The sequence below is a fragment of the Onychomys torridus genome, chromosome 5 (genome assembly GCF_903995425.1).
Source record: "Onychomys torridus chromosome 5, mOncTor1.1, whole genome shotgun sequence".
Classification (NCBI taxonomy): Eukaryota; Metazoa; Chordata; class Mammalia; order Rodentia; family Cricetidae; genus Onychomys; species Onychomys torridus.
In genome coordinates this window covers 32,751,076-32,769,595 of record NC_050447.1, presented here as the reverse complement: position 1 = coordinate 32,769,595, position 18,520 = coordinate 32,751,076, and the positions used below count along the sequence as shown (strand labels likewise).

General features: G+C 47.3%; 1 protein-coding gene across 1 annotated transcript; it reads right to left on the bottom strand.

Annotated features, from left to right (window-relative positions):
• Window positions 1-1,133: 1,133 nt before the first annotated feature.
• Ces4a (carboxylesterase 4A) lies at window positions 1,134-18,275 on the bottom strand. Its single transcript, XM_036188854.1, has 14 exons — window positions 18,197-18,275; window positions 12,995-13,196; window positions 7,253-7,394; window positions 7,037-7,170; window positions 6,631-6,784; window positions 5,466-5,570; window positions 5,282-5,386; window positions 5,107-5,145; window positions 4,413-4,553; window positions 3,911-3,991; window positions 3,396-3,552; window positions 2,480-2,611; window positions 2,233-2,305; window positions 1,134-1,284 (listed from the first exon to the last, which is right to left on the bottom strand). The coding sequence occupies exons 1-14, from the start codon at window positions 18,273-18,275 to the stop codon at window positions 1,134-1,136; spliced, it is 1,695 nt and encodes a 564-aa protein (XP_036044747.1).
• Window positions 18,276-18,520: the final 245 nt, after the last annotated feature.

Below are 18,520 nucleotides of genomic sequence, written 5' to 3'. Positions count from 1 at the left end.
CTCCTTAATGCATACCATTAATCCCAGCACTTGGGAGGCAGAGGCAGGTGAATCTCTGTGAGTTTGAGGCCAGCCTGGTCTACAGAGTGAGTTCCCAGATAGCCAGGGCTACACAGAGAAACCCTGTCTTGAAAAACCAACCAACCAACCAATCAACCAACCAACCAATAAACAAACAAAAACAAGAACAAAAAATAACACACAAACAAACAAAAAATCCACTCCTGAGAAAAACACCTGCTTGCTTGCTGCTGTTGCTGCTGCTGCTTATTGCTTGCCTTTGCTGCCCCTCCCCCTTTGCCCCTCTTGGGTAATAAATCTCCTTTGTGCTGAGAATTTGGTGTCTGGATATGGCCTGTGCTGACTCCAAGGGGGGCTACCTCCTTTATAAACTACCACATCTGGTACTAGATAAATGTTTTATGCTCTAAATGACTTTGCTTCAGCCCTTCTAGCAAATACAGCTCAAGAAGCAGCAAGTAGCAATATTTTATTACCCTAAGGGTTCAAACTGAGATAACATTCATTTCACCCAATCATTTTACAGACAGAAGAATTGAGGATCAAAAGAACACATTTTTTTTTTTTAATTGAGCATCATCCCTAGGTACCGGCTTTGGAAGGGCCCCAGGGGAGATGAGTGTGGGTGGAGGAACAGATCCCAAGCCATCAGAGTTTTGCACCACGTCATGAATAGATTGTCCGGGGCCTCAAGGCCAGCATGAGCAGGCAGGTTGAACAGGGTAGATGATCAATGACAGCAGGGTGCAATGACAGAAAGTGACAGCCTGGGTGAAGTTTCCATAAGAGGGGGCTGCAAATACATCATGAAGGGTAAGAGGACTTGGAAAAGGGAGAGAAGAGATTATCCTGAGGCTGAGCCTGTGGGGAGCAGAGCACAGTGTGATGAAAGGCCCTGGTCTGGTTTAGACAGTGAGATATGGGGTGCCAAGGGATGTCGGGCTGGACAGGTAGTGCTGAGCCCCATGGTGGGCTGGGGCTCCAGCCATACCTGAAGGCAGCCGGGAGCTTCTGCAGGTCCTGCTGTCCTCAGTTGTATCCAGGGCCTATCTTGAGGCGGGACGGTAGGACAGTTCCCTCTTGTTTGGTTGCTCTCAGTGTCCCTGCGGCTCCTAAGTTCTCCGAGGCCGGTGCAGCCTTCCCCAGAAAGCCATCTTTTTCTCTTTGAGCTTCACACCCACTCTTGTGTCAAAATCCAACTGCAGGTACTTTTCATCCTCTTCAAAGCGCGGCCAGTAGGGCAGCTTTCTGTGATTGGGGTTCCTGAGCCCAAGGTAGAAAGAGATTTCTGTCACTCTGTTTCATTTGGCTTATCCCTCTTACCCTTCCTTTGTGTGCCTTCGCTTGGGAAGCTGAGATCCAAGAAGGCTTTGTGGCAATGATGCTTAGACAGGTCTTTATGAAGGAGTAGGAGAGTTAGGTGTGAGGTGGACACTTAGAATCCCAGCACTCGGGAGGCAATGGCAGGAGAATTGTGAGTTTGAGGCCAGTGTAGGCTGCATAGCAAGCCCCAAGGAAGGAGAGGGGAGAGAGGGGAGAGAGGGGAGAAGTGAGCTTCCAGGCAGTGCAAGGTCAGGTAAAATATAAAGGTGAGTATACAGAGGATCGGTGTACAGAAGGGATGATGATGACACAGGAAGAATTCTTGGCTTTGCAGGACAAGCTAAGGGAATGGAGCATTACTCTGGGAATATGAGCAAGGGTTTTCAGCAAGTGAGTAACTTGGTTAGGTGATATTTCAGAACAACTCCTCTAGTGTCACAGAATGATGGGGGAGAGAAGGTGGGGCTAGGAAGACATGCATGGGGGACCCAAAGTTCAGCTCAAGTGTCACCTCCACTGGAAGCCATCTGCCACTCAAATAGGGCAAGGCCCCTCCTTGATGCTCTCTATGGCCCAGTGTTCCCCGTGGGACAGCTCACAATGTGCCTGTTTGGAATTTGGTTTTCATATGGTGGGGTGAGGAGGATGCAGCACATGCTTATGCCATCCTTGAACCTCAGCTTCCAGTACTAGGGTCAGATACAAAGGAGAACATCGCTGAGTTACTATTGGATGAATGAATGAAGAGTGTGCACCATGGGACAGAGGGGACACATTCTAGGGACATTTAGGATCCCATGACTGACAAGGAAAAGGAGGAGGGCCCAGGCTTGACTTCTAGTTCCTGTGGTCCTGGTATTATTTATATGTGTAAGGGGCTAGACTCACCCAGTGCGGGCAAAGTTGGCCCAGTATTTCATCATCTGGAGGCTAAATTCCTTTTCCTCATTGGTGGATGAGCCTGGGGGCAGAAGAGGACGTGGTATTTTGGAAAGATCTAGGGGTACCAGCCTCCCACTCTGCATTTGGGAGTACATTCCACACTAGGGAGTAGGTAGTTCCCTGTGGTCAGCCAATGGAGGTCTGGGTCTTCATACATAGTAGGGAGACTAGGTGTCAGGTAGGGCATTAGGACCTTTGGAGAAAGGGCTTCCGAAGATATAGGAAAGCTCATCTCCGTGGTCTGCGCCATCATGTCGAGGTTTGACAATTATGCCTGAGGGAGCATGGTGCTTGAACTCATACAGATAGACAGGGAAGCCAGCATCTGTGAATAAAAGAAATGGGTGAGGGCTGCAGGAAGAGCCTTCCCTGAGCTAAGCTCCCCGTCTACCCGAGGTGTGCCACCACTGACATCAGGCAGGCTTCACAGTCCTGGAGCAAGCCCTGCCTAGCCATCAGTATGTCACTCAAGCTCTGAGGTGCCGCTCCTCATCCGCAGAGTCGGGGACACTAAAACCTAATTGGCAAGCTTATAGCAAGGACCATGGAGGCTGTCTTCTTCCCTCTTCTGAGCCTTCCGTGCTGGACACTGTATGTAAGGGCTTTTAATGGCTGTCCTTTCCATCCTCGCCTTTGACCTCTCATCCTCATATTCCCAAGCCCAGTCAGCCTCTTTTTTTTTTTTTTTCTCCCAAGACAGGGTTTCTCTGTGTAGTTTTGGAGCCTGTCCTGGATCTCATTCTGTAGACCAGGCTGGCCTCTAACTCACAGGGATCTACCTGCCTCTGCCTCCCGTGTGCTGGGATTAAATGCATGTGCCACCCCTCTTCCCACCACCAGCCTGCTTTTTGAGTTGCTCTTAAGCCCATCCTCTTAACCTAGGTACTGTCTCTGCCACCCCAGCTTTCTCCTCTACGGTGGCTGAGGTTCTGCCCTTATCCCTAAGGTTCTGCCTCTTCCTTTGGCTTGCTGCCTTCTCTCTGGCCTCTTGGAGTCCTATACCAGCCCAAAGTATGGAGTAGGCGAGGGAAGAGCTGGTGACCCCAGTAGGAAGCAGCTCAGCTGGACAGTGCAAGGGAACGGTGTGATTATTCTTAGGGGCCCCATACCCCGGTGGTAGCGTGCAGCTTGAAGTGTGGAGTACACGAAGGTGGCATCTCCAACTAGGTCTATCAGCCGGTTTCGGAACGTCGTCCAGTCATGTTTATTGGCAGCATCGTTCAAGTACTCCTTCACCACCAGTGGGATCTGCTCCTTAGTGATATTCTGGGCCAGGGATGCAAGACCCACCCTGAGGTCTGCTCTATCAGCTGCGCCATGGGTGGGTTCACCACTGGCTTGCACCCAGCTTCAGCTCCCTAGGACTTTTGGGAATGGGATTTCTAGGAAGATCTCCATCCTGATTGTTCTTAACCCCCGCCCCCAACTTTGCCACAGGAGAACTGCCTCCCATGACCCTAAGGGTGCCTCGGAGACCTTGCCCATCAGCAACCATCTTATCCCATGTCAAACTCCTTTAAGGTCTCAGGAACCCTTGCATAGAGCAGGTCCTACGTTTTGAAAGAAGTGTGTATAGTGTTCAGTGCTGTTCACACTAAGTAACCCAAACCATGGGACCCCTCACCAGCACGTTGCTGAAACTCCAGAGCAGTTTGGTGAAGTATTTTTTGTTCATCATATGCCGAGTTAGCTGGAGCTTCATGAGCTGCTCACAAGAAAAGGACCCAGGGTTGAATCAGGCCTGAGTTCTTGCCTGTCTGCATGTAGAATTCTCAGACAAGACATAGCCCAAGAAAGACTCACGAGCTGTCCTGCTCACTGTCTGTCATTACCACCTGGTTCTGAGCTGAAGCAGAGCTGGGAGGGCCTGTCTTGAGCTACAGCATTTGCCTTGACCCAAGGAATAAAGGAGGTCCCTAAGGTGTATAGTTGTTTGCAGGCTCAGGGGTTGACTACACTTCTCCCAGTTCCCCTCCATCATTCCTGGCCAGCTCTCCCTGCACAGGGAATAGAGGTAATGTCTGCATTCTCAGTGGGATCACTGAGATCTAACTTGGTACCCACACACTGCTCAAGGGGCATCCCTTTGCAAACACATTGAATGAGCGCCTTTCCCATCCACTTACAAAAGGCAAGGCCCACTCGAACTCCACGTTGTTGACACCTAGAAGGTAGGGCACAGGTGTAACCTGCCCGTGGGTCAGAAGCACCACAGGGTCCTCTGGGAACACCACACCATCCACCACAGGGCTCAGGAACCATACAATCTGCAAGGCCAGGGGCATTTTCCAGCTAGTCATCCCACATACCCTCTGAGTGCCTTTGTGTGACTTGGGTGCTCAGCTTATCAGGTCTGTCCCAGGAGCTTAAGCTCTTTCAGTAAAAACTAAGATTTCCCATAATGATACTGAAGAAGGTGAGTGTTGGGAGGGACCAGGACAGACAGGACCAGGCTACTCAACTTCAGATGCTTGCTCCAGGCATCCACATAGTTCATTCCTTATCTCTTAAAAATCCTTATGAAATATCATTTCAATGAAGCATTTATTATCCATTCCATTTAAGGTTCCACACCTCTCATCATGCTGGACCCCTTCCCTTGTTGCTATTGCTTTCTAGGAAGCTGAGTAATTTACTTATTTATAGTGCTTATTGTCTGTCTGTCTGTCTCTCTCTCTGTCTCTGTCTCTCTCTCTCCAGTGTGTCATCAGTTCCACTAGGGAAGGGAATTTGGCCTGCATAGTTCCTCAAGTATCCCAAGGACCTGGCACATAGTGGGTATTCAATAAACACTCTAATTTCAGGCCACTGCTTACTCACATCTTTTGGATTGTTCTTGAGGTTGGCATGAAAGAATAACTGTAAAGGAGAGAAGAAGATAGGAATCAAAAGAAACTCCCCAATGTGCTCCAGTGACAGGTTCCCCCAGGGAAGTATCTATGGGTGGCTATAGTACACAGGCTGATAGGGAAGACAACTGGAATGTTGTACCTACCATCCTCTTGGAAACATGCATCACTTCATCCCCTGATAGAGCCCTCAGGCACTCTACCATGATCCTTGTGTTGTTGTGGTTGCAGCCAGCCACGTGAGCAACCTTCTGTAGAGAGAAGGGGTATACAGGGATGCCTCCATCCTTCCCTCTTCTTGTTGAGCCCCGGGAGAGGAGTGATGCCCACCTTGGCTGCCTTCAATGGGTCATGAGTGAGGAAGGATTTCAGTATTGCAGTACCGCTCTGGGAAATGGCCCGATGGAATAGACCTTGGGCTAGGGGTGACATCAGCTGTAGGGATTGGAAGCAGAGCACTTATGAGACCCATACATAGGGAGAGCCAACTGGCTTATTTCGGGTACCTGCCTAACCATTTCCGAGTGGCCTGAGAGCACATCGTGTACCCTGAAAATTTCAAGCCTCACATTGCTTTGCCAAAGAATTACTGCTTCGGTATATGTACTGGTTCTCTGAGAGCACTGGGGAGAATTGATTGAGAAGAACAAAGATGAGGACGGAGACGGAAAGACTAGGACAGAGAGGCCTTGCTGTGTATTTCAGGCCGGCCAGGCATTTCAGGTCTGCCATTGGAATGTCGGAATTACAGATCTGCCTGTCTCTTCGGATGTGTGTGTGTGTGTGTGTGTGTGTGTGTGTGTGTGTGTGTGTGTGTGACAGGATTTCATGCAGTCCACATTGGTTTCAAATTTACTATGTAGCTAAGGTTAGCTGTGACTCTCTCTCCCACCATCCCCTCAAGTTTTAGGGCCACCACACTCAACTCTTTTTAGATTGGGGGAATTACAGGAGACACAGAAAGCAGTCAGGTGTTTGAGCCTTATTACTGCTGTGGTCCTCACAATCAGAGTTGATGTGATTCCTGCTCACTTCCATCCCTGTGAAGTCTCCAACACAGGCCCCTGACTTCTAGGCATAGGCTGTCCACAGCCCTGCCTAGAGGGTAGATCCTGGCCTCTGTTTACGGGAAAGGACTCTGAGAGAAGCAGGAGGTGGTAGACACCCACAAAGCCTCACCCTGTCCTCGTGGGGGCTTGGATTTGTCATCAGTGCTATTCTTTTTTCCTTTTCTAGAAAATCATTTATTTAGTGTATATGTCAGAAACCTGGTTAGAGGACAAGTTGCCAGAGCCAATTTCACCTTGTGAGCTCCAGGAATTGAACTCTGGTTATCAGCCTTGTTGGCTGTGAGGGGCTGTGCTCCTGGCGTGAATGGTGTCCTTGGCAGGGGTGAGATGGTGGGTTTGTGGATACACAGGTGCAGACCTGTGCCCGTGCAGTGTGGGAACAGGCTGGCCGGTGTCTCTGCTGGTCCAGTGGAAATCTCACTCACCAGTCCCGAGATGCTCATAGCTCCCGCCGACTGGCCAAATAGTGTTACACTGTCCGGGTCTCCACCAAAGGCTGCGATGTTCTCCTGCACCCAATGCAGAGCTGCTACCTGGTCCAGCAGCCCCCAGTTTCCGCGGGCTTGGCTGTCGCCCGTGCTAGGCACACGAGATTCATGGTCAGTGTTTCAAACTTCAGGGGTCAGGATTCAGAGAGCTGCCCAAGCGCCCTACCTAAGGCTTCCTTAGACTCACACGTGAGTCGGTATCCAGCGTTTCCACCGGGTCAGGCCCAGACTCAAAACACCCTGGTCATTGGTCCAGTCCACGGACCACGCCCCCTTCTGCCAGTCCCCGCCTTCTGTGCCTTGGGCATGTGGGTGAAGGCCCCGCCCCTGGCCCAAGGCCCACCTGAAGAAGCCCAGGATGCCCAGCCTGTACTGCAGAAACACCAGCACCACTTTCTCGCGGGCGGCCAACTCTGAGCCTTCGTAGGTAGAAGCGGAGCCGACGAGGAAGGCGCCTCCGGGGAACCAAACCATCACCTGGGCAAGAAAGGTCTCCAAAGCCTGAGCTGGGCTGTAGGGTAGTAGAGGGGGATGGCGGGTGGTGGAAAACACTACTCACCGGCAGCAGAGGGTCCCCAGCCGCGAGCACTGGGGCATAAACATTTAGGTAGAGACAATCCTCACTGAAGTGCAGCCACTCATACCGCTTCCGCGTGCTTAAGTATATGGAGGTTATCTGCCCCCAGGTTTCCTGAAGGCACCTGTGGGCATGCAGTGAATTTGGATTGGCAGTGAAGACAATGATTTCAATCCTGGGGTCAACAGTGATGGGGGACAACCTAAGACAAAAGCCTGGCAGGCCCTGTGCGTGTGTGCATGCCTCCTGGAGGTCCAGGACCGCGAGGCAGGCAGGCCCCGCTAGGATCCATCCTTCCTTCTACCATGAGTCTTGCCCTTCACCCCTTAGCCTGGGTAGTCTTTGCTCATGTTGAGGACTGCGGATGAGATCTAGGCCAACAATTGGTGCCGTAGGTACCTCTCTGCCTTCGTGTCCCACCCTTATCTCCCAGGCAGGCCACGGAGCTCTATCTAGAACATGCGGAAATTTCCCACTTCAAACACAGGACCATCAAATCTATGGTCTGAACACCCCTCCCGCCCCCAACTTCTTCACAGTCCTCCAATTTGTTCTCTGGAGGACATGGATAAAAGTGATTAAAAACAAAGCAAGACACAACGCAGACCACGGCACTGCCCTTCTTAAAATCTCCCTTGAGAGGCATAGTGGCTGACACCTGGAAATCAAGGGTGCTCTGGGCTGCATAGAGGGTCACAGGACAGCCTTAGCTACCATGGGAGAACCCACGTCCCCAAACCCACTTCCCTGGCTCTCCACTGCCCTCAGAGAAAAAGTCCATACACCCTCAGTCTGGCTTAGGCCCTTTTCCACCCAGTCACCTCACCAGCCACCCTTTGTTCCTGAGAGACATGACTGCTTGCCTCTGGTTTCCAACCCCTTGTGACTCTGTGTCTTTTGCCAAATGCTTTCTTCCTTGCCCAGCAAGCTCCTACTTCTGTTTCAGGCCAGATCAAATGGTACCCCACTTCTTTTTTTTTTTTTTTCAATTTTTATTTTTATTTTTTGGAGCTGAGGGCTGAACCCAGGTACTTATGCTTGCTAGTACCACTGAGCTAAATCCCCAACCCCTTATATAGAAAGTTCTGCCTGCAGGCCAGAAGAGGACACCAGATCCCATTAGAGATGGTTGTGAGCCATCATGTGGTTTCTGGGAATTGAACTCAGGACCTCTGGAAGAGCAGTCAGTGCTCTTAACCTTTGAGCCATCCCTCCAGCCCGGTACCCCACTTCTTATGGGCATCTGTGTCCTGCCAACCTTTCTCCACTCTTGACTGTAGTGCTGGTTGAAATTATTTCAATTGTTTTTCTCCTGGGTGATTCAACCACTCCTTGAATGCAGGATGACAGTGTGTCCTAGCACTCAGCCAGGTACCATGTGGACTTTCAGAGTATTTGAAGAGCCTGGGCTATGTGGCCACCTCCCTCTTCTCTGCTGCTGGCCTAGTCCCTGGAATGGATATTCCTACAAGTCTGGAGCTGGCTTTACTTGATTGGAATCCCCATCTGCCTGTTCCTCCTTTTAGCTCTCCTCTAGTCTCAGCCTACCTCCCCTTCCCCTTTTTCATATGTCCTTCCCAGAACACTTCAACCTACCTCATCCCAAAACAACCTTCCCAGCAGCCATCCAAGCTCTCTTCCTACAAGGACAAACTTTCATTTTCTTTTGTTTTGTGTGTACAGGTCAATGAATGCGTGTGAAGGCCAGACCTCTGGTGTCATTCCTCGTGGAGGCCATCCTTTTTTTTTTTTTTTTAAGACAGGACCTCTCAGAGTTACTTGGATCTTGCTGAGTAGTCAAGGCTGGCTGGCTAGTGAGCCAGATGGATCCTCTTGTCTCTGTCTCCCCAGTACTGATATTACAAATTCTTGCTATGGCGCTTGGGGTTTTATGTAGGGTCTGGGGCTTGAACTCAGGACTTCATACTTGTAAGACAGATGCTTTTACGTACTAAGCCCATCTCCTCAGCCCCAGGATAAACGTCGACCAATCCTCCTCCTTCTACCTCATCTGGCCTCTTCAAAGGTCACCAGCAAGAAGTATATCTTCCTCCCTTCCTCCCTTCCTTCTTCCTCTCTTTCTCTTTTGAGACCGGGTGTCATGTAACCCAGGATGGCCTTGAACTTAACATGTAATTGAGGTTGATCCTGAACTCAACCTCCAAAGTGCTGGGATTATAGGCTTGTACCACTATGCCTGGCTCCATAGCTCTGCCTTTTATCTCTGCTTTACTTCCTCTTTCTTTGAAAATTTGTAGTGCCAGGATCAAATCCAGGTCCTTGGGAGTGGTAGGTAGGGGCTCTACTTCCAGGCAATACCTCTGTTCCCTTGTTTGTCTTCTTTCCCTCCCCCTTTTTTCTAATTAAAAATTACATTTGTTTATTTGTTTGTGTACATGCATGTGCCATGGTGCATGTATGGAGGTCATGGGACACTTTTGGGAGTCAGCTCTTTCCTTCTACTCTGTAGGTCCTAGGGATGGAACTAGGTCATCAAGCTTGGTGGCAAGAACCTTTATCTGCCAAGCCATATCACTGGCCATCTTCTTTCTCTCTCTCTCTCTCTTTCTTTCTTTCTTTTCTTTCTTTTTAGTGTGTGTGTGTGTGTGTGTGTGTGTGTGCGTGTTTATATGCATGCAGGTGTGTGTATACAAGTGGATGTGTATATGTGTGAATATGTACGTGTATGCCAGAGGTGAACCTTTGATGTCATCCTCAGAAGTACCATCTACCTCCTTTGAAACAGAGTCTCTCATTGCCTGGAGTTCATCAATTAGGCTAGACTGACTGGTCAGTGAACCCCAGGGGTCCTCCTGTCTCCACCTCTCCAGTACTAGGATTACAAGTGCACACCACCATCCTCTTGAAAAGCAATGATTTTACTGACTGAGTTATCTTGACAGTCCCATGCTTGACCTAAAGAAAAAGATTCATTTTTATTTTATGTGTGGGAGTGTTTTTCCTGGGACCTTTGGAGGCCAGAAGTGGGTGCTCGATTCACTGGAACTGGAGCTCAAGATGGTTGTAAGCTGCTATGTGCCGAGAATGGAACCGTGGTCCTCTGCAAGAGCAGCAAGTGCTCTTAACTGCTAAGCCATCTCTCCAAGCCTTCTCCTCGCTTGGCTTCTTGCTAGCAGCTACAGCCAAGAACTGCAGTTAAGAACAGTTGAGATTTCTGTCCCCATCACATTACCAGAGTCACTCCTGTCATGGTCACCGATGATCCTTAACGTGGGTGACCACGTGCTCCGGCCTTTCTTGAGCAGTATTCCCTCTCCAGGTTGCTATCGCATCCTACTCTCCAACTTTTCCGTCTATCCCCCGGTGGATCCCCTGCTGACCAGGTCTCAGCAAGGAGAGTCCAGGTTTCTCTCCCTTTTCTCTTTGCTTATTTGAGACTGTGTCTCATTTTATAGCACAGACTAGCCTAGAAGTTGCTATGAAGCACAGATCCCCATTTTTCTTTAAAAATTTTAGGGGATTTTATTTATTTTTATGTTCTGTGTGTAGGTGTTTTGCCTGCATATATGTTTGTGTACCATGTGCATGCAATGCCTGCAGAGACCAAAGAGGGCATTGGGTCCCCCAGAACTGGAGTTCCAGACAGGCTGTGAGCCACCAGTGGGTATCAGGGATCTAACACAGGTCCTTTGGGAGAGCAGCCAGTGCTCTTAACCCCGGAGTATTTCTCCAGCCTCTAAACTTTGTCTGTCTATCTATCTATCTATCTATCTATCTATCTATCTATCTATCGTTATTATTATTTTTAAAAACATTTTTTGAGACAAGTTCTCACTCACTATGTAGCCTTAGCTTGCCTGGAAGTCAGTATGTAGACTAGGCTACCCTCAAACTAGTAGAGATCTGCCTGCCCTCTGCCTCACAAGTGCTGGGGTTAAAGGCATGAGCCACCACACCTGGCTGTCCTTCTCTCTTTTCTTTGAGGTATGGTCTTAAATAGCTCAGGGTGCCCTCAAACTTGCTGTGTAGTCGAGACTGGCCTTGAACTCTTCATCTTCCTGCCTCAGCCTCCAAATTATTGGGATTATCAATGTGTGCCATATGCTTGGTAGCCAAATGAATTTTCTCTTTCTTTGCACAAATTTGCTGTTGCCCTAGTGTTCACCATTTTGGGAAATGACATCCCTATTCTCTTGAGCAAAATATAGTCATTATATTAAATTTTTTTTTCACATGGCTCATATCCAATTCTCCAGAAAATACTATCCACTTTTCCTTTGAAACAAATTTAGAATCCAGTTGCTTCCTTCCAGCTTCCCTGTAGGAGCACCATTTCTCTCTCCCTTAATCATTGTCCTATAGAATGGTCTAAGTAATCCACAGACTCTTACACTTGACTCTCTAAGTTCTAGATAGCCCTTGTTCTGACAGCTTACATCGAGTTCCAATGACACACACACACACACACACACACACACACACACACACGTGTATAAAGTGGGCACCCTGTGCCAGTTGGTGGTGGCACACGCCTTTAATCCCAGCACTCGGGAGGCAGAGCCAGGCAGATCTCTATGAGTTTGAGGCCAGCCTGGGCTACAAAGTGAGATCTAGGAAAGGCACAAAATTACACAGAGAAACCCTGTCTTGAAAAACAAACAAACAAACAAACAAACAAACAAACAAACTAAAAAGGCACCCTCACCTCCAAGCCTCACCTTCAAGTTTCAGATAATGGTCATTCCATGTTTTGCCAACAGGGATTCCAAATAATAACCACAGATTGATCAGAATGCCTGGGGCTTGATCTGTCTGTCTATGGAGATTGTACCTGTACCTCTCCCATGGTTGGCGTGGAGCAAAACCACCCTTGGTCTCTAGCTGATCATATCCTAATAGTGGAATTCTTCCTAACAAATAGACATTCAAGTGGGAGATATAGGGCTTTTTTTTTTTTAAACATCACTTGGCACCCAGGTTTTGTTTTGTTTTGTTTTGTTTTTGAGACTTGGTTTCTCTGTGTAGCTTTGTGCCTTTCCTGGATCTCACTCTGTAGACCAGGCTGGCCTCGCACTCACAGAGATCCGCCTGCCTCTGCCTCCCCAGTGCTGGGATTAAAGGCATGCGCCACCACCGCCAGGCACGCACCCAGGTTTTAAACCTTGTGCTTTAACCAGCTGCTGCTAAATATTGTTAATGATTGCCACACAATGTTATGGTCAGTTCATTACTCAGTAGTCTGAATAAACAGTAAATACACTTATTTTGGCTGAGCTGCCAAGCCCAGGGCTCCAAAGGGCAATCATTGTTCAAGTCTTGTAGCATGAAGGCTGTAGGTGGCAGCAAGACACTGGAACTTCAAAGCTGGAACAGCCCTGTAGGTCCCATCTTGGAGCGCCCTCTGCAGGGAGTGGCTGACAGTATCCTGTGGGTTTGTTACAAAGCTGGAGCCCATAATTCACTGGCCTGGGGTGTGGATGAGAACTGGAGGTGGGATGCATTTGAGAAATTCAGCTTCCCAGAAGGCCCTGTGGCAAAGCCAGTGACCACATCCCCCTCCCGTGAGAAACCCAACACAGTTCAATCAGCGCCTTAAATGCCGTTTGGTCTAATTTCCTCATTACACAGTCTTGGAAACAGGCCAAGAATGGGCCCGGGTTTGCTGTGGCCACACAGGGTGTTTCTAGTCAGTTATTTTAGGCACTGGTCCACCGTACTCATCAGGTCTGCTCATCTACCAGCCCGCAATCCTCTGGCACTTACGAAGGTGGGTAGGTGGTGGCATCTCTGATGCCATTCCAGGGTTGCAGGGGCTCCGGAGGAGCAAACCTGCGAGCACCCACAGGAGGTCTGGAGAAGGGGACTCCCAGGAAGACTTGGACGGTTATGTTTCCCACACGGGTTTGCTTTCCTTGTAGGATCCCGTGTTTGGTGACCACGAGAGGTTCCTTGGTGTGCAAAGCACCTGGGAAGAGAAGAGGGACAATCATCCTGTCTCGTTATTGTCACCCACAGATGGGATTCTGGTGCATCTGCCATGGGATCCATTCCCTCTCCCCTTCCCTCCCTTCTCCTCTCTTTCTTCTCTTCCCCCACCTCTCTCTAGAGTCTCACTTCATAACTCAGGTTGGCTTTGAACTCATCACCCTTCTGCCTCAGCCTCCCAAATGCTGGGATTACAGTGGTGTGCTACCAGACCTGAGTAGGTGCTGCTGCTGCTGCTGCTGCTTTATATATAAAAATCAACCAATAAATTATTATTATTTAAATATTTAAAAGTCCTATGCTTGTGAGCGTTTTGTGTGCATGTATATCTGTGTACCACATTCAGAACAGGACATTGGGTTCTCTAAAGCTGGAGTTACTGACATCTGTAAACTACCATGTAGATGCTAGGAATTGAATCTGGCTCCTTTGGAAGAGCAGCCAGTGCTCTAACTGCTGAGCCATCTCCCCAGTCCTCAGTCACTATTTTTTAAAAAGAAGGTTTTATTTAATTTTACTTTATGTGCATTGGTGTCTTGTCTGCATTTGTGTCTGCGTGAGAGTGTTGGATCCCCTCTAGCTGGGGTTATAATCAGGTGTGAGCTGCCATGTGGGTGCTGGGAATTGAACACAGGTCCTCTGGAAGGGCAGCCAGTGCTGTGAACCTCTGAGCCATCTCTCCAGCCCCAATCACTACTTTTTAATGCTCGAGTGTGTAAGTGCATGCATGTGTGTAGATGCACATGTGTGCTTGTGCACATTGAGTCTTGAGGTTAACATCAGGTGTCTTAGTTGATTGTTTTCTTCTGGATGTACTGAGGCAGGTGCTGTCACCATGCCCAGAGTTAGCTGTTTTGCTTAGTCTGGTTAGATAGCTTGCTCCAGGGATTCCCTGCCTCCCCTGGTTGGGACTGCAGCAAAACCACCCAGATTTTACGTGTTTGTGGGGATCTGAATTCTGTTCTCATGCAGCTAGTGTTTTACCCACTGAGTCATCTCCTCAGCCTAGTGCTGCTTCATAAAACAACAATTAAAAACACCTTGGAAGTATAAAATAACAACTGTGTATCTGTCTTATTCCTCTTGTGCATCTATGAGGATTTTCTTCATTTAAGATTTCAAAGCCATGTTGGTAGGTCCATAAAAGTTCATGTCTGTTATATAAAACATTTTTCTTTATGCTATTTAATATCAATGAAATGTACATTTTATTTATTTATTTATTTATTTATTTATTTATTTATTTATTTGAGGTAAGGTTTCTCTGTTATGTAGCCCTGGCTGTCCTGGAACTCCCTATGTAGATCAGGCTAGCCTCAGCTTCACAGAGATCCACTTGCTTTTGCTTCCTGGGTGCTTGGGATTTAAGGCATGTGCCAACATACAGGGTGAAAAAAATATTTTTTACTTCTGTTTGATATAAACATGGCTACACCTTTTTTTCCTAGTTGTTAAATGGTTTAATTGGTTTTTTGATTAGTTTCTTTTTCATTTGTTTTTTTCCTACGGGTGTGTGTGTGTGTGTGTGTGTGTGTGTGTGTGTGTGTGTGTGATGTAAATGTGCCTGCCCATGGTGGTGGTTGGACACATGTATATGGGGGTTAGTGGTTGATTTCTGGTGTTTTCTGCAATTGCTCTTTACCTTATTTTTCGAAACAGGGTCTCTCATTGAACCTTGAGATTACTGAGTGGCTGGACCGGGTGGCCAGCAAGCCCCAGGGACCCACCTGTTTCTCCTTCTTCAGCACTGTGGGCACAGTCATGCACCCCACAGCTTTTCATATGGGTTCTGGACACCCAAACCCAGTTCCTCGCATATGTGCAGAAAATGTTTCACTGACCGAGTCTCCTCCCCAGCCCCTGACTGATTCATTTCTGGGATGGTTGAAATGATCTGTACTCATTCTTACTCATGCACATTTGCATCAGTGAACCCCTCCGAATTTATACATACACGGGCACACATGAGAAACACACAAATGCATGTTCACAGGGAGTATACATATGCACACTATATGCAGTTTATAATGTATTCACCCACGGTAGTGTGTACACTCACACACACACACACACACACACACACACACACACACACACACACACGTACAGGACCTAGCTAGGCTATTTAGTGAGACCTTGTCTGGGAAAAAAGCAAAAATAGAAAAACCCACAATCTGCCATAACAAACAGTATCCCTGAGACTGGAAAGAGGGCTCAGTGATTAAAACCACTCACAGTTCTTGCAGAGGGATCTGAGTTCTGTTCCCAGCATCTATCCCGGGAGGCTCACAATCACCTTGACGTGTAACTCCAGGAGATGAGGTGTCCTCGGTCTCTGTGGGGACGCATGTGTGCATACCTATACTCGTATCCTCATGTGTGCGCACATACACACAATTAGAATTTTTTAATTAAAAAATGTTTTAAATCACCAATATGCTACACTAGTATGGTGTAGAATATTACTTTAAGGTGTGTTACTTTTGCTTATGTTGCATTTGTTTAACTCTGTGAAGCTGTGTTACTGTGCCTGTCTAAAACACCTGATGGTCTAATAAAGAACTGAATGGCCAATAGTGAGGCAGGAGAGAGAAATAGGTGGGGCTGGCAGGCAGAGAGACTATGTAGAAGGTGAAATCTGGGAGGAAGAAGAAGTAGCCAGAGAAGGAAGAGGACTCCAGGGGCCAGCCACCCAGCTACACAGCAAGCCACAGAGTAAGAAACAAAGAAAAAAGGTATACAGGAATAGAAAAGGAGAAGCCCAGAGACAAAAGCTAGATGGGATAATTTAAAGTTAAGAAAAGCTGGCAAGAAACTAAGCCAAGCTAAGGCCAGACATTCATAAATAAGAATAAGCCTCCATGTGTGAATTTATTTGGGAGCTTATTTATTTATTTATTGGTGGCAGGCCCCCTTAAGAGAAAAAAACAAACAAATAACACTAGTATCCATAAAGTACTATTAAGGCCTAGAATTACAGATGACATCTGAAAAATTAATGGATGATGGCACCCAATTCTGGAGATGATACAGTGAAAAGAACATTCACATGTATTGTTGGTGGAGGACAAATTGATATAACACCTTGGAAAAACAACTTGGCAAAATATACAAGGAGCCATAAAATGTTCATATGCTTTGATTAAGTGACTTCACTTTAAAACAAAATGTATCTTTTTGAAAAATCAGTATTCTTTGAACTATGAAACAACACATTAGCAATAGTTTATTGAGGTATAAGATATGCATATAGTGCCAGGTGGTGGCAGCACAGGCCTTTAATCCCAGCACCCAGGAGGCGGAGCCAGGTGGATCTCTGCGAGTTTGAGGCCAGCCTGCTCTATTGAGGGAGCTCCAGGACAGGCACCACAATTACACAGAGAAACCCTGTCTTGAAAAACAAAACAAAACAAAAAACAGAACAAACAAACAAACAAAAGATATGCATATAGCAAAATGCTCATATCTCACTTGTTCAATTCTATGTGATGCTAGTTACACACACATCTCATCCTGATCTGATGTGCCACGTCATTAAAGCAAAGGCTGATCTGAACCTCAGTGGATGCTGGAGTCTCATTCAAATCTGTGAACTAAGCAAAGCAAATATAAACTTAAGCTATAAACTGCCTTCCATAAGAATTTAAGTGGAAAAAATAAGCAGAGTAGAAAACTATAGGGCCAGAAGGATGGTTCAGTAGATAAGGGTGCTTTGCTGCTAAGCCTAATGACTTGAGCTTGGTCTCTGGGATCCACTTGGTAGAGGGCAAAAACTGACTCTTTTAATTTGTTCTCTGGCCTCCACAAATATGCTGTGGCATACACAAGCAAGAACACACACACACACACACACACACACACACACACACTCTCTCTCTCTCTCTCTTCTCTCTCTCTCTCTCATACATACACACACACAAAGTACAATTTAAAAAAAATTAAAAATAAAATTGTGTACATGCTAACATCAAAGCTATATGTAAATATACAAGAAGAGTTAATATCACAAAACACAAAATGCTAAAAGCAATTTTATCAAAGCTTCTAAAAAAATATCCTCCACCACCACCACCACCATCACCACCACCACCACCACCAACAACAACAACAACAACAACAAAACCCTCATGTAAGCTGGGTGGTGGTGCACGCCTTTAATCCCAGCACTTGGAAGGCAGAGGCAGGCAGGTGGATCTCTGTGAGTTCGAGGCCAGCCTGGTCTACAAAGTGAGTTCCAGGAAAGGCACAAAGCTACACAGAGAAACCCTGTCTCGAAAAACAAACCAAACCAACCAACCAAACAAACAAAAAACACCAAAAACCAAAACAAAACAAAAACAAAAAAACAACAACAAAAAACCCCATGTAATTATTTAGGCAAAATCAGTTAACAATAGAGGTGGTCAATTTGAAGTTGTTGACTAGGCAATAGCACATAGGATACTAGCAATATTCTAGATTTTGATCAGAATGGTGGTTTCATCATATATGTGTAGTCATATATAATAATCATATAGTTTAGATATGTCCATCTTGCTGTCTGTATATCTAACACCTCAATAAAAGGTTGTTAATGTGTTACATTGTTTTCACAGTTCAGAGGATAACACTCATTTTAGAGAGCAGGTCATTGAGGAGAAAGGCAGAGATAGTAAAAAGGCTGTGTAGGACATGGAGAGGCAGAAGCAGGACTCTTGCTTGGAAGAAAGAAGGCAGAAAGGAGTGGGGAAGGCCGCAAGGAAGGACATGGACATGCCACGTTCTCAGGTCCCTCACTGATCCCAGGAGGTAGGAGACGCAGTCCTTACTTTGCGGAGCAGTCACAGGGCTCAGAGAGGACAATGACATGCTCAGATTTCTAGCTGATAGCACATGAATGCTCTGAAACACTGCCCTCCATCTGCCTAAACCTTTTCTAAGCCCCACTGTCCAGAAGAGGCTGAGCTGGGACTGGCACCCCCAGAGGGATGAGGGTCTTACCTAAGGTCATCTGGATGACCAGGCACAGGGTGAGGCTCAAGCCCAGAATCCACTTCATGCTCCATTCAGCTTCTGCCATGGGCTGCGGTGATGCCAACACTTATGGGGTCAAAAGGGAGCTGTGACTGCAGTGTGTAAGCCCCAGAAGGCTTTTATCTTCTTGATGCCCATCACTAGGGCTGGAGGAGTTATGACCAGCTTCTCACCAGCTGTGGAGCCTTGTCCCTCCTCCTTGGGGTGATAGGTCATACTGTACGGCTTTGGCTCTTCAACCAAACAGACTTGCCTGCAATCCCTGCCTGGTTTGCTCATTTGGCAACACTT

Coding starts and splice junctions, on each gene's coding strand:
- Ces4a (XM_036188854.1), bottom strand. CDS start 18,275: ATGGCAGAAGCTGAATGGAGCATGAAGTGGATTCTGGGCTTGAGCCTC. Junction 5,571..6,630: donor CTATGAGCATCTCGGGACTG/GTGAGTGAGATT, acceptor CAATCCCTACAG/CTGATGTCACCCCTAGCCCA. Junction 4,554..5,106: donor TCAAGAACAATCCAAAAGAT/GTGAGTAAGCAG, acceptor CTGGCCTTGCAG/ATTGTATGGTTCCTGAGCCC.